At 43.2% G+C, this 16297-nt stretch overlaps 1 protein-coding gene across 5 annotated transcripts in view; it reads right to left on the bottom strand.

Annotated features, from left to right (window-relative positions):
* The window catches only part of SLC20A2 (solute carrier family 20 member 2), a 59392-nt gene that overhangs the window by 16388 nt on the left and 26707 nt on the right, over window positions 1-16297 (bottom strand). For all 5 annotated transcript variants that reach the window (XM_075751434.1, XM_075751430.1, XM_075751433.1 and 2 more), the window contains exons 3-8: window positions 12403-12543; window positions 11099-11184; window positions 8937-9033; window positions 5914-6030; window positions 5006-5209; window positions 3006-3594 (exon numbers count right to left, since the gene is read on the bottom strand). In XM_075751434.1, the coding sequence (XP_075607549.1) occupies window positions 3006-3594; window positions 5006-5209; window positions 5914-6030; window positions 8937-9033; window positions 11099-11184; window positions 12403-12543 (1234 nt within the window). The remainder of the gene's footprint in view (window positions 1-3005; window positions 3595-5005; window positions 5210-5913; window positions 6031-8936; window positions 9034-11098; window positions 11185-12402; window positions 12544-16297) is intronic.

Genomic DNA, 16297 nt, shown 5'->3' with positions numbered 1-16297 from the left:
AAAAAAAAAGAGAAGCAGCTTGACAGCAGTATCTAAAATGAGCAGAAGGAAAGTGAATGAAGGAGGGAGATGAAAAGAGAGCAGCCTTCAGTGGAAGGTGGATTGACAAGGCTTTCTTTCTTACAGAAATGTGGACAGGAAGCTGTGCTACTAGCTAGGTTCTGCTGCATTATTTTTAAAACAACACACTGCCTTTCGAGCTCTGCAGATCTTTATGCGACATGCAAAGAAGCCAAGAGCACAGTAAGAAGTCTTCTGCTCTGCTAGACAAAGACTGGCAAAATGTCTCTGCTATACAATCCACAGGATAGATATCCGCATTCCCAGAGTGTTTTATCTACTCAACCTTTTTGGCATGCAAAGGGGTCTTAATGTTTTATTGCTTAGGTAGAACTCCGTTGCAAGGATGGATTCTTATCCAATCCTACACCCATGACCATCTTCTTGCATTTCTACCAGCTTTGACAAAACAAAGCTAACTTGTTCTTTAGTTTTGCAATTACATGAATTCAGCCTAAGAAGAGCTTTTGGAATAAATAGCATTTAATAAAAACGCATGCTTGCTGGCAAATTTGGTAGGATCACTGATAGAACTTGAGATCTGCAAAACACTAAAAAATACGAATTTTCAGGAAAGGATATTGCCAAGGCAACAAGCCAGTCCAAATGCAGAACTCTGGCGGAATTAGGCTGTAAGATGCTACAAACCATACTGCACAGAGTCTAAACCTTGTCTTTCATTCTGTCCAGCTCCTACGAACAGCAAATGTGATTTCTGAACTGACTGCATCCTTACAGATCACTTCTGACAAACTCTACTACCCTTGCCTCCTACAGAAAAGGCAAGTGATGCTTGCATAAACACGTGAGTCCTTGAGGACTATGTATAGACATCACCTACAGGGTGATGAATAAAGGAGCAGGGGCATCTACTGTGGTAGGCTGTGAACTTTCTGCAATAGTATTTCCCAGGGTACATTACAAGAAATATAAGCAGTGTTTGTCCTTTTTCCTACGTTCCCCTTGGCACTCGCTGCTGCAGAGCCTGGGTACCAGCCTCCATGGGTCTTTGCTCTTGCCCAGTGTGTGCAGAGCAGAGGTCCTGATCAAGAGACCATCCAAAGGGAAAGAAAGTTGCACCGCTGCCCTCTGATCTAGAGGACGAGGGTACTCTGAACTGCTTCCCAGAGCCAGATCCCTGCAGATACGAAGGGAGTAATAACAAAAGCAAGGTCAGGAAGGCTCTTCAGAAACCCCTATTCCAAATCCCCAGGACGCCGGATTGACAGGGAGGGAAGAGACATGTTTGTAAGTGTTTTAGAGATGAGCTGTGAAGTTAAATCGGGTGGCTGACAAGAGCAAGGAGCGAGTTCTTGCTGAGTGGGACAGCGTTTGCTCAGATGCCTAAGGAGGACTGTGAAAGCAACGAATGCTGCAAAGCCCCGCTGCAAATGCTGAAACCGACACCGGCAGGGCAGAGCTAACACAGCGAGGGTTCAGTGGGAAGGGGACTCAGCACAGCCCCAGCTACAACCCAAACTGCTGCTTTGACAAGCAGTTTCTGAGTGGATTTCTCAGGGGACTTTATCACCCTACAGGAAAGAGTGCCTACTAAATACCAAGTGGATTGCTCCAGGCCTAGGGAAGAGGCAGTCAAGCCAAATCCTAAAGGAAAAGTGTGCGGTGTTCCCAGGGATGCAGCAAAACCACCCAAATTGCCCTTCAGCCACGTGACACCGAGACAGTGAGGTGCAATAGGGCCCTGCAGATGAAGCAATATTATAAGCAGATAAGCAATGTGAGTGCAGACGAGGAAGGTATAAAATGCTCCATGCTGAGCCTACGTCCTTCGGTCAAGTCTTGTACTTTGTGGAATAAAACAGAGGCAAGCCTTTGAAGGGAAAGAAGTTGGCAAATGAGTGAGTGAAGAGACACTATTTTGCGGCGGTGTGACCAGACAACAGAGGGTAAAGAGGTGCAGATAAACGTTTCTGAGACCAACTTTGAGATTTTATCAGCTGACTGAGTCAATATGAACATGAGAGAAAGACTCCTGGAGGATGATCCTTTTTCTTTATTCCTGGGAAATTATGTCAATGGCACAGGATTTAAGGACACACTTAAGTCAAATGACTGAAGGATGAACTCACTGGCCTCTTCCAAACTCAAGGAGCAACTCAACAGTGATAGCAGCTCTGGATAAAACTCCTGCCAGGGAGTACTGTGTACCAGAACCGTGCCAGGAGGTGGGAATTCTTAAATGAGTGCTAGGAGATGAGCCATAGCCCATGTCCCCTCTCCGCATGGGGCACAGGAACGTGCCCAGGGCTCCTTGAGGGTAGCTCCCTTTATTTTGGTAAGAGAACTGTGGCAGCTGGAGCAGTTGTATGTGCAGTTTATGAACTTCAGTAGGACTTTGATGTTAAAGCTTGTTAGATTTTCTGGACTATTTAGTGATACATTGCCTCACATAGTCCTAGACCCCTGGAAAACTCCCAGCAAAAGATTCAGCAAAGGGAAGTCTGTAAGGGCTGCAGCAATTAAAATGAAGACATTCTTCACACATCTTTTTGCAATGTGACAAGAAATGCAATTCATCTAACGACAAAAATAGTCTAAAACTCTCATTTGCTGATGGTCTCTGATCTTGCAGTTAAAATAGGCTGCAAACTCTGTGGGGCTGGGTCTGTCCTGTTTGCTGCTTTTACAGTGGTTGGCATGCCAGGGGGAGTCTCAATGCCTCAAAGCTTGCCAAATTAAACCTGAACTAATTACTGCACAATTATATAGCAGCGAATAAAAAAAGATGTTACCATTGAGAAGAAAATAAACCATAGGCTCCTGGAAAGCACCAGGGACGTCAGTGTAACAAGCTTTGCAAAACACAGCCCTGATGATCATCTGCATGCAGAAATTAATACACTTTCCAACCAGCCAAACTGGCAAATCTTGCTCCAAGCACTTAAACCGTAAAATTGCTGGTTTCTGAGATCTCATCCTCTTACCTGACATCATTACCTCCATGGGCAAAAGATCCAAAGCAGGCTGTTAAGATCTGGAGGAAGTGGAAAAGTAGATGGACCTGAGACGTGTCTTTCTCTTCTTTGTCCTCTTCCACAGGATCAACTGGGGGCCGGTTAGGATCTGCGAGTTCAGAGGCCAACTTCATTTCCACCCCACCTTCCTCCGCCTCGATCTCCGCCTCGGCCACTGCATTGCAATAGCTGGAGTAGCTGTCATAGCGAACTCGCTTCTTGGAGTAGGAAACAGTGTCCCCCACTAACTTCTCACTGTCCTCTGGAGTTGACGTATCCGCTGCCTTAAAGGAGGAATGCACAGGCATACCACAAATAGCAGCTGTATAACAAGTATAACTGTTGTTGCGTCGTAACAGTTTGTAGTTGTTTTCTTGAGTGGGCCTCTCATCAGTGGCCCTGTCCAAGTGTATTTTGTGGAGTAAGTCTTTGTATAAACCTGAGTCCTTGTGCACAGTGTGATAAACATGGCCATCGCTCCTCATCTGGCCATCGAAGCTGAAGGTGCCATTGGAAACAGGTGACTTCACCGAGGTGTGTGTCATTGAAAATGCCCTTCCTAAAAAGGCAGAGATTTAGAGTTTTTATTTCTATGAAATGTAATACAGAAGCTTCTTCCCTCCCACTTCGCGAGACAGTAAAACGGCAGTGACTCAAGAGTACAGGGCAAAGAAAATCAATTTGCAATATATGCAGTGAATAAGCCAAGATTCAATTTACTGCAAAAGAAACTCTCTCATCTTCTGTGCAAAAAGAACTTTGTTGGGTCTCCCCCAGACACGCTGCATGACCTGCAGCAAGTTACTTGGGATCAGCTATTCAAAAGGTGATACTTGAAGGTTAAATCCTCAGGTTCTTCAAAAAAATAATTTCTATAGAATTCCTTTCTTGTAAAATAAGCTCTACTTTTTCTGAGGTTTTGTCTACATTGAATAGGCATAATAAGGATTTCAGGAAAGGTGGTTTACTGTAATTTCATACTGAATATGAGTCACCTTTCAAAAGTACCTATGCTTAAGAGACATTTACATAACTTTAAAAAAAATTTAAAAAAACAGAAAGAAAAAAAGTTCCTGTTCTGTAGAAATATTTCCTCAGCTATTCCAACATCTTGTATATCTTATTTCTATGAACACAATGACAGTTATTCCCACTGTATACATTTAACATTAGCGTATGCTGCAGGACACAAGTCACAGCTAAGGCAATATTTCTGAAGAAACTTTTTCATTTCCTGACGTCCCAGATCTCCACTGTGCAACGTTCAGAATTGGTTTAGCTATTTCTAAACGGGAAGCACACACTCAAAGGGATTCACGTCATGACTTATTTGATTTTGTAAGAATCAGTTGAATATATTAGACATTTATTAACCAAATTACAGGACTGTGTAGATGTTAGCAAAGTGATATCAATGTCAGCAGACCGCTAAGTGGGGAGGGTGTGATCCCACCACGTAGGGGAACAAAAAGAGCTTTATGCGCACAAGCCTACTTCTTATAAATATATGTTCAGAAAACAACGTGTGAGATTTGTCTAGTGGACAGGCTCCAAACGGTCATACGTTTGTCAACTAAAGCCCAAATCTTTTCATCTCCTGTGGTAGTATGCTAATCATCTTTACGCTGAATTTAACCTTCATACATCAGCAATTTGTGTTCTCTGTATTTTTCCACTGCTTAAAAGGATGGCTACACCATTCAGGATTCAAAGTAAAGCAAAAAGGAAAGTAATTTTTGCTTTCAGCTGCTTCTAAAACTGAAATACAGCCAAACAAAATGTAATTGTTTTTACGTCCTCTCTAGAAAATGTCACTTGTAAATGAGTATCTTCCCAAAAAGTGCTGAAGAGGGATTAGAGCTGTAAATCCTAAACATTAATTTACCATTTAAAACAGAGACCTACTTGCAGTTAAGAAACCCTATCGAAACAGGGAGAAAATAAACCCTCTGAGTGTCTTAGTTTCTTACCATATGGTACACGTGGATGGTTTCCATTTGCAATAGTATCTGATGCCCCAGGAGCTTCTGTTACTGAGCCAGTAAGGGGAATCGTGCTCTCATCAGATGCTTTGGCACCGGGAAGCTCTTTAAAGACTGGTGTTTCTTCATCTTGAATTTTATCAAGACTTTCATCTGATATCCTTGACAGTGCAGCATCTTTCTTTAACTGGCCTAAGGAAATAACAGTACTGTAATTTTAAACCCAACCTATCCGTCTTGCTGCTTATGTTTCCACTGTTTGCATCAACAGCATAGATCAGCGTGGATACAATAACCTGGCTCTGTTTCATACACATTCTTTATTTATTTCTAACACTTATCTTTACTAAATTTGTCTGAGAAAATTCTAGAGCGACATTGTTTCTTCCTACATAATTCGCCAAATTATGTAACTGAAGTAAAACACTGAGCTGCCCATTTATTAATGAAATTTGAAACTTTTCTCTGCATTTTAAAGGCTGCATTTGTTGACAGTAGCAAAGCAAACAAGCAAAACACTGTAAAGCCAAAAGCTGTGATCAGCCCAACTTACTGTAATGTTGAAGAAGTCACTTAAAGATAATAATTCTGCCAGATTTTTCCTCCTTAATGTTTCCTTAATAAAATATAAAATGCATTATATTCCAAGATTTATTTTCCTGTTTCTGCTAGACTGTAGAAGAAGTGAGCACTGCAATGGATTGCCTAACAAGGTTTTGAATTTCTAGCACTGCGGGTTTTTAAGAGCAGGTTACACAAATACATGATGAATAGTTTAAGCACATCCTGCCTGTGGGTGGGGACTAGACTAGGTGACCTCTCAAGGTCCCTTCCAGCTCTGAAATGAAATTTTCCATGATTTTACATCACTCTCATTTCATCAAGCAACTACTTACTTTCTATTTTTCTCTTCATCCAGGGGCACACAAAAATCCAGACTAAGACGGCAAATATTAACGATATGCCAACTGATATTAGAGCAATGGCCCACATTGGCAGTACCAGTCCCAGTACTGTGAAGACAAAGAAATAAAAGTCAAGCAAACCGTAAATTAACATTACTTAACTATCTCAGGCAGTGGAAGAGCAGTCTGTTGCAGAAAAGCCTGTGTTCACAACGTATTCCAAATCAACATAGAATCATAGAATGGTTTGGGTTGGAAGGGACCTCAAAGATCATCTAGTTCCAACCCCCCTGCCATGGGCAGGGACACCCTCCGCTAGACCACGTTGCCCAAAGCCCCATCCAACCTGGTCTTAAACAATTCCAGGGATGGGGCATCCACAACCTCTCTGGGCAACCTGTTCCAGTGCCTCACCACTCTAACAGTAAAGAATTTCTTTCTAACATCTAATCTAAATCAACCCTCCTTCAGCTTAAACCCATTACCCCTTGTCCTATCACTACACTCTCTGATAAACAGTCCCTCACCATCTTTCCTGTAGGCCCCCTTCGAGTACTGGAAAGCCACAATTAGATCTCCCCAGAGCCTTCTTTTCTCCAGGCTGAACAACCCCAACTCTCTCAGCCTGTCCTCATAGCAGAGGTGCTCCAGCCCTCTGATCAGCTTCGTGGCCCTCCTCTGTACTCTCTCCAACAGCTCCATGTCTCTCCCGTACTGGGGCCCCCAGAGCTGGATGCAGTACTCCAGGTGGGGTCTCACAAGAGCAGAGTAGAGGGGCAGGATCACCTCCCTCGACCTGCTGGTCACACCTCTTTTGATGCAGCCCAGGACACGGTTGGCTTTCTGAGCTGCAAGCGCACACTGCCGGCTCATGTTGAGCTTCTCATCAATCAATACCCACAAGTCCTTCTCCTCGGGGCTGCTTTCAATCCATTCCTCGCCCAGCCTATAGTTGTGCTTGGGATTGCACCAACCCGCGTGCAGGACCTTGCACTTGGCCTTGTTGAACTTCATGCGTTTCACACGGGCCCACCTCTCCAGCCTGTCAAGGTCCCTCTGGATGGCATCCCTTCCCTCCAGCGTGTCGACCACACCACACATGAAGGAGCCGATCATTTTTAACATATGAATATATCAGTGCAGTATTTAAAGGTCTAATTGACATGTACATCTTTGCAGGTTTAGTCTTCCAATTCTCTGTTATCCCACTGTGACCTTATTTCCAAAGAAGTCAGGGGTAAAACTCCCACATCGGGGCTGCTAAAACAAGTTTGCAGTGATTTTATGCACTAATGCACTTCAAAGCATGTTGCCCATTAGGGTAAGTATTTACCTGACCTTTGCTCTAGTCAATAAAGCCTGATGCTTAACTTAATCTAAGCCATTATCTGCTTATGATAATAGCTTAACGTAGTACTTGAGAGCTGAGGTTTCAGTCCTGCAATCACATCAATAACTTGTGTTCCTGTAAGTATCCCCCCCAAGAGAGCTCCTTGCACTTGTTCAATTAAATGATCAGACCCTTAATGAAGAAAGGACTTGTACTCTGATCTTCCAAACCCGTATACGCATGCCTATCTTGAAACCTGTATGATTAATTCATCCTTGTTAGTAAACGCTGCCAGGACAGAGGCCTCAGAGAATAAATGTGTATTGCCCGAGTATCAAAAACAGTGTCCCACCTTTTTATTCATGCACTTGAGAGACTGCTAAGCTGAAACAGAAGGGACATTAAGATTCTTATTTCATTTATTTTGCTTAATGAGTCACTGCAGAGTGCCTGACCTACTTCTGCAGTACAACTAATGAGGAAATGTTGGTTATACAGCTGATTTACTGTGAAACATCTTGGATTCATAGCCAATTAGACTTAAGAAAAGGAATAGGTGAGTTATGTTACCCTCAAATTGGGAACTTCTCAAACTTTTTATTAATTTCAGTAATGTTATGCTATGAAGTAGAGTCTACCGAGTGCATTTATCTAGTACATCTCATGCAACAGGTTTTAGAGAAAACAAATTTGTATTAAAAAAAATATCACTTTCTAAGCCTGCTTTCTTAATTCAGGGGCACGTTCAGGAGTGTCTCTTCAATTGCCTGTTCATTCATGGCTCTGGGGCAATAATCTGAGCTAAAGATAACATTTAATGACCAGAGTCCTCAATAAAGTAGTCAAGAGCATTCAACACCTTTTTTCTGAACTCTTTTGCTGCAAATGCTTGTTTAAATGTACACTGCTTAAGTAAAGTTAAATATAAACATATAAATGCAAATATATAAACATAAAATGTGTGAATATAAATATACAAACATAAATATAAAAATGTAAGTTCAAATATAAGCACAAGTATTCATAAACACAAATATATAAATGAACATAACATATACAAATACACAAAAATATAAATAAAGTCCTGAAAATGACATGTATCATTTCCTTCTACTGAGTTGCAGTGAAAACACGGCACCCAAGAAAGAAGATGCATTCAATGGAGAAACAGGCTTGGGGCTTCTTATCATTGAAGGGAAATAAATTAGTAAATTTAATTAATAGGCTCTGTGCCAGATCTGCCAGAACAGTGACTCTGCTGATTTCAATGGAGCTATAGTGTCAGACGGAGTGCAAACAGCCTACAGGCTCTTACGGCCCGCTCTGAGCCTTCCCTCCTTGATGCACGTATCTGGAATACCTCTGAGAGCTCAACACATGCTCACATTTACGAGGCCAAAGCTGGCAATTCAGTATTTCCCCTTCTTCTAAAAAGGGATTTATTTTTTTTTTTTTTGTAGCTGTGCTCTTCCCCACTGACCGGAGTGATCAGGAGGGATCACAAAAACACAGGCACAAACAGAAGCCTGTGGGGAGGTGTGTGATTTCCTCTTGCCCTTGTTAACTCCTAACGTAGGAGATAACCGTGCAGTGTCGACAGCCACCTGACAGCACGCTGGCAGAGCATCATTCTACACTGTGGGAGCCTCCCTCCCGTGCTCCCCGCTGTGGACAGTTCACTCACCTGGTGCCCCCGTGTACATGATGGAAAACACGTTAATAGCTATGGTAGCAGCATAAAACACTGGAAGTGCACGGAGACCATTGGGCACAGGGTCTTCCTGCATAGAAATCAGGGAAAAAAGGAAACGTTAGCTGGATTTCCCACCAGATTAATGTCAGCATGAACTGCCATGAGGAAAACACGTGCTCCTGAGTCAGTGCCAGGTACATGGAGCTTTTGGGTGGATGGTGAGGAAAAGATGGTGACCTGTCTGGTTACATGTGAATCCACAACGCTGGTCCTGACAAGCACCGGCGTTCTGGGGAAGCTTGACACTGTTAATGGGAACCAGGGAGACAGGTTGTACTTTCAGGTCAGCTGCAGACCTGCTGGGTGACCTGGGGGCAGGTTTCTTTCTGCAAGTGTTTTCTTACCTAACTTGTCTCCAGGATGAGGAGTTGTCTTTCACTCGGCATGACTGAAGGGTGCTGAGCAGGACAGGGCTTTGATATTTTTGGGGTGAGGCTACCAGCATCAGTGCAACACATCCATCGCAAAACCTTACTCCTAACCTCTCAGTTTCGACTGAGACAGCCTGGCACCTTCCACCGGCTAACAGAAGTCTCTGAAACATTAAGTGTCTGGCTGTATTAAACAGGTAACATACATAAAGCGAGCGTGCAATGTTTAGCACGCCGCTGTGCCGGCTGCCCACCACGATCTCGTGCCCTTGGCGCTCACGAGGAAAGGCTCAGCTGGGGGTGCAGTGGAAACGCACGGTGCGAGCCATGGAAAAAGCCTTTGTGAGGAGACTGCTTTGGCCTTTTGAGGGGCTCCGCGTGTTTGCAAAGAGCCTGCGCGAAGCTAAGGGCTGGCTAATGTGGTTTTGTTTCTTGGGGCCATGAGCTATAAAAGGGAGCCGAGAGAAGACTGTGGCCGCTCTGCGCGATGTCCCAGTCCCAAAGCGTGATGCAGCACAGGCTGCATCCGCAGGGCCAGCTGCTATTCAGACACCCCCAATGAGGGCATGAACCCCTACACCAGACCACGGACTCACAAACTAAAAAGCTGCTCTTTTTTATGCACGCGCACAATGCAAGTTGTTACCTGCTTATACCTGCAGAAGCTCTATAAATCTTAACACTTTGTGGATGGCACAGATGGCAGTCAGAAGTCCATTTCCTTAGCTTGAACTTTTTCTTCTTCTTGAATGCTTAAATATGAAGCTTTTATACCACAGTTCATGTGATTTTGATGACTAATTTCTTAAGTTGTTAGGTTTTGAATGCAATACAGGAATTTTTCCTCATCCTTTATGCAACTTGAGCAATTTTAAATTCAAAGCTGCGTCCGATGAAATTTATCATCTGCTTTTATCGCTGACATTTATTTACATCAGAAATAAAGAATGATGAAGCTGAGGTTACAGGTGGTGTTATTTATAGCAAAAGAATTAATCCCTCATCTATTTAAGTTCTCTGTATAACTGCTAATATAGTGTCCCTTATTTTAGGTCATTGTCATGCGCTGCACTCCCCCATTTTAGCAACTTGACTGGTGTGAGAGAAATGGAAAGAGCAGATAAAAGCATTCTGGTTTCCAGTTCATGCTGGGTGGCAGGCAAATCATCTTCCGCACTGGAAAGATATAGACTGATGTTACCTCAAAGCTGCCACTTTTGACTGAGGTCACTAAACCCCATCGATTCAGGTTTTCTGAGAATCTAGGAAATATGCAGATGCCCATCTTCTAATGTCTGATGTGCTTGAAATCCAAAGCTTAAAATTTCGCAACTGCAAAATACCAATTAGAGTATCTCCAAGGGAGGACTGTTCTGTCTGAGTAACAGTCAGAACGGCTATTGTGAGGCTAAGTCAATGCCATCAAGTTTGTACTAATACAGAAGCAATCTCAACGTACCATCCTTTAATCAAACAGAATATACAATATTAATTATCATGTAGCACCTTCTAAGCCTCAAATACTTGTCAAATTACTTACTCTGAGCTTTCAGAACCGCTGAAAGAGCAAGTACAGTTCCAATGGCTATAAAAAAAAAAGACTGGTCTCCTGTGCAAAAAGCAAGCCACAAACTTTTAACTCTGGAAATGCCAGCACTCAAATGGGAGGCTAGAACACAGCTTTCATACTGAGCACTCATTACAATAGTGAGATTTCTTTACCTTGTTTAAAATGAAGAATCTAATCAGCACAAACAGGATTCCAGACATCAAGCCAGATAACAGTGGGGAGATAAACCAAGAGGCAACTGTGTTAAAGAAAAGAAAGAATGAAACATGAAATAAACAGTATTTTTGCATAATAGTTAATGAGCAATAAATTTAAAACAGTTCTTGTACAACTAGAATGAACGTTCCATATATTTACTCACAACTGGTGCAACTCCATGTCCACTGACACTCATGAAAGTCAAAGTAATGCTAGGCACAATTAGAAACATCAGCCAAAACATTTCCTGATAATTTTGCAAGTTTAGCAATCAAATTCATCAGGAAAGTTTCTTGTAGCTTGATGCAAAGTGGACCAGGAAGGCCCTGTAGTTTCCTAACCACCACGAATGTTGCAACCAAGTGGAAAGCAACTGCACCTAGCAGGATGCCACGCTGCTCGCAGGGTAGAAGTCTTGATTTCCAAAATGCTATAGAATGAATGTAATGAATAATGCACGTACATTTTTTGCAGGCCAGATTTGCCAGTGTCCAGGACTGATTTAACTGAAGTAGGTGACAAAACTCCCACTGATCTCAATAAAACTGGATTAGGGCAGCGCTCTGGAAATCTCATCCAGAGTGATTTATTGTTTGTGGCATGGTTAACAGATTGATTCTGCTGCCATTGCAAACTCTCTTCTACTTTTGACAGAATTAAAAAAAGATACGCATGGCTCCAACTTCTCTGAAGCTCAATTGTATTTCCGCGCCTTCAGCATCAAATCCTTTTAATACAGGGTTTAGGCTGCGACTTGGGTTACAAGGCTTCCAAAACAATAATGAAAACTCCTTCACATCCCTGTTTGGCTGTGCTGATCTTGGCAGTGGGAGGCTGTGAGTTAAGCATGTGCTGTATGCCCAGCTTTCGCCTCCCTGAAGCTGGTGGGTGGAGAAACATGACTGTGGGCATTCACATGATGGCTAGCATCGTCAAGAGCTACGACGAGGTGGTATGAGCTGCCACGAAAAGAATTAGAAGAGGAGGAATGTCACCTTGAAGCATGTCTCTGAGGGACAATGTCTCCTCAGCTTACTGTTGGGGAAGCGCAACTTGCATCTTACCCCTTTCTCCACTGGAGACACACCACAGCCTTTAATGAACGCAGCATCAGTGCATCTTCTGAATGATAGGACTAGGGGGGAAAATAATTTAAGGAGGGAGTGCTATCAGCACAAATCAGATTTCTGGGAATGTTTTTTGCAGGCAGTGTAGACTATTTCACATACCCTCATGCATAAAAGGAAACAGCACTTACCAATCTTGACAAGCTGCATCCACTGGACTCCCTGCGTGCCAATTGCCACCAGAGAAAATCCAATCGTAGCACCTACGATGCAATGGGTCCCTGATATCGGGAGTTTCAAGAATGACGCAATCAGCTGCCAAACAGCAGAACCTAGAAAAAACCCCAACCATAGGGTATAAACAACAACAGTAACAATAATGTCACACAGAAAATTCTTTGCCATGTACCCACATTCTTTTACAAGCGCTGCCTACACTCCTCATGCACGACAGAGATCTAAAGAGAGTTTTGTTCCTGTTCTGTCTCCAAAAGCAGATACTAAGACAGTTTAATAGCAGCTTTGAATGCTGCATCTTACTTATGACTTTTTATTACTAACAGCTCTTTACACTGCACAACAGTGCTGCTTTTTTTTTTTTTTTTCTGAAAGCTTTCAGTATTTTCAGCCTGTCTGATTAAATACATAAACTGCTCCCAGTCTGCATCAAGCTTAGAAAACCTCCTTCTTGAGAGCTGAACCTGGAAGCCTCCAAGTGATCAGTGTGAGGAGGCATCCACTGTTTCACTATTGAACTACCCATGCTCCTAAATTCAGATGCTACCAGAGAAAGGCTGAAATTGTGGGGCAGGGAGTTTTTATGCCTCTTCTCAGTGATGTGCGGCCATCCTGAGTCCTCTATAGGAAAAATGGACTGAAGAGGGAATAAGGACTCTCTCACTGCCTTCATTTGCAGCTCATTGTGGCACTGGAGGAATTCAGAACTGCAGAAAAGGCTTATATTAGTCACGAAGTAGCCAAAGATAACTTTGGCACAAGGAAGTAAGATTCTCTAACTAACTAAGGGATGGTGGCTAATAGTCTATAAAGTAAATGCAATGTCTGGTATCCCAACAGATGTCCCAAGGAAAGATGTTTGCCAAGAGAAGAAAGAAAGGAGGAAAGAAAGGAGGAAAGAAAGACCCAAATCATGAGAAAGTTAGATCAGACCACAGTTAGCCACCAAGCCCTCGAGCACGCAGCTCCATGCTCCAGCTCATTTTCATGTTGCAAGGACCCAGGTTCCCTGCTCCCCTTGTAGAGGTGCTAACCTCAGGACACCAGAATTGTTTTGGCAGTGACACAAGCTTTATGTGGATCTCGCCTAATATTAGAAAATTCTTAGAAAGAGCTCTTCTTCATCTTAAGACTTCATGGCCTTAAGAGACTAAATCTTCATGTGTTAAGAGGCCCCAATGGCAGCAATCGAACTGCCATGAGAGATCCCATATTTTCTGGCCCATGCCACCCTCCTTAACAGATCTGCAGCAGACACAGGTGATAAAGGAAGGTCGCTGAACATATGCTGTTACTCAAAATCTCAGCCTCTGTCCTCAGTTCCAACAGGAGAGGATGGTTTGACGGTGTTGACATGGAGCCATCTGCAAATGGTGATTTGCTGGCATCATACGTGGCTACGTTTGGAAGTCAGTTTGTAAAACTGATCTCTCCTGGGGTACTCCTATTGCTATTGGAAATTCTAGATTAAACAAGGAACACCTGCTCTTCAATTTTTTGGCTTCTCTTCCCCTGTACTAAAATAAAAATAAATACACTTTGAAACCTTTGACGTGAACTTAAGAGACTACAAGTGGAAGTGAGGTGAAAGAGAAAACAGATGGTAACATCTGTAAAGAGCCAAATAAACAGATAAGCTAGCCACAGATATCTAATTACGAAATACTCAGTCTAAAAGATAGGGAAAATGCAACCAAGCCACAGCTGCACTGCAAATGTGTAGTGAGGGCTGGGTTTTTTGTTAGGGGGGAAATAGAGGGAGTACAGCACTATTTCTTATTTATTCAACTTCACCTTGAAAACAAACAGGAGAGCAAGAGGGAAAGTGGTGGAGGACTGATGGATAGTCTGAGAAGGACAATGTGTGGTCTAAAGAAATTTAAGGAAGCACATTAAGGAACAGAAGAAAATACAAGTCAAGCCAGAGCAGGACTTTCCTCTGGGGCTTGCAATGCCTTAACTACCTACACCAAAGCTTCAACTCCCAGAGACATTGTAAGTGCCCCCTCCCTGGAAGTGTTCAAGGCCAGGTTGGATGAGGCTTTGGGCAACCTGGTCTAGTGGAGGGTGTCCCTGCCCATGGCAGGGGGGTTGGAACTAGATGATCTTTGAGGACCCTTCCAACCCAAACCATTCTATGATTCTATGAACATAAAATGCATGTTCCCAATTTTTATCTTTGCAAAACTAACCTAGGAGGCAGGAGGACCACTAGACCTGTCACAGAGTCCCAAATTCAGACTCTTTGCACCTGCTGACATCGTGGCTGTACACCCTTTCCTCCCGGTTGCTATTTCCTAAAGAAAGAGAGGTGGCTGCGGACTGCCCTGACCAAGAGTCGCCAATGCCGGCTTTTGTACTGTGCTTTGCTCATCCTGGCCAGGATGTCCTCTCTGTCGGCGGCACCTCCTCGGTCACACCAGCTGCTGATTTCAGCTCCCACCAGGACCACTAGAACAACACTTGGGTAATTCCTGACAGTAACCTGACAATTAGTTAATCCTAGGGAAGTACTACAATTTACAAGAGCAACAGTTCATAACTTCCCAACTGCCCAGCAAACAACATTTTAATATGCTACAAATTATTACAAAATGTTACATTTTAAAAGTTTAATCCCAGTACTCCCTGCTTCCTTCTCTCTTCAGAGAGAAGGTTGCCCTGAAAATCACCATCTGCTGTTTGCTGCAAGCATCAAAGGATCTTCCAGCAACATCTGGAAAGAGGATACAATGACTTTTGGTCTCTCCCAGCCTGTTGACTTATTTAAGCCTCATCAAAATTCAGAAGCTAAGTCCATTTGCAAAAACATGATCATGAGGCATGAGAGAACAGGGGGAGAAAATGCAGAGCAAAAACAGAAAGAGGAAAAGAAAACATGCAGGAAGGCTCAGAAAAAACACAGAAAAAAATATCATGCATCCAGAGAAAAGCTGGAAATGGATTTGAGGAAAAAAAAAAAAGGAAATCTGCAGTTCGTAACTTGTGATTAATTCTGAGATTTAAGATGTGGAATTTCTTCTTAATGCCCTTACTGGAGGAAGGGAATGCAACTGGTCATGAAGTTCACACAGGCTTATGTAAATACACATGCAAATCAGTTGTTTTCTTTGAGCTTCTGACCAGTTGCCTCCACAGGGCGCATCTGAGACTTAAAACTTTGTCGGGCCAGGATCAGGATGCCATAAATAGATACAGAAAAGGAAAAGGACCTTTCCTTCAATGGGGACTGTGAGTATCAAGAACGTGAAGGTCGGAAGATGCAGGTCACATTTCAGACAGTGTACGCTGCTCTCGGGCACACGCCCGTGGGAAACGATGGAGCTTATCTCAGGAAACAGAAGGCTAAATGATGCAAGTGGAGTGGTACTGAGAAGCCACCCTACAGCTTGAGGGAAAGACCAGAAATCTGCAGCTGACCTTGCGAGACATCGGTAAAGAGGAACTGACGTGGGGTGCCCAAGAGCATTTGATGTGGTTTAAGTTGGCAGCCTCACAGAGGGACCATTTGGGGAAGTGGCTGCGGTCCCAGCAGCAATTTCTCACTAACCAACCTCTCTTCTCCTTGGGCAGGGGAAGGTGGTCAACCTTCAGGAGGCTCAGGAGCTGCAAAAGCCCAAGAAAACCACCTCCTTGCTCTCAAGCACATAAATCCACCTCAGACAAGTCCAGAAACCAGCACTTAATGTCTATTTTGATCCATTAAAATTAAGAAAAAAAAAAAAAAGCGTGCAAAATTTTCCCATTTTCCCAAAGAAATGGGAAAATAACTGCATGTAGTAGACCTCGCACAGATTCACCTATCTCACGAGCAGGTCCTGCCTGAAAACTGTGGGGAGGCTAGAGAAG

The sequence above is a fragment of the Balearica regulorum genome, chromosome 4, assembly GCF_011004875.1.
Source record: "Balearica regulorum gibbericeps isolate bBalReg1 chromosome 4, bBalReg1.pri, whole genome shotgun sequence".
In the NCBI taxonomy this organism is placed as follows: domain Eukaryota; kingdom Metazoa; phylum Chordata; class Aves; order Gruiformes; family Gruidae; genus Balearica; species Balearica regulorum.
Note: the sequence above shows the minus strand (reverse complement) of the source record. Positions and strands in the feature narration are given on the sequence as shown.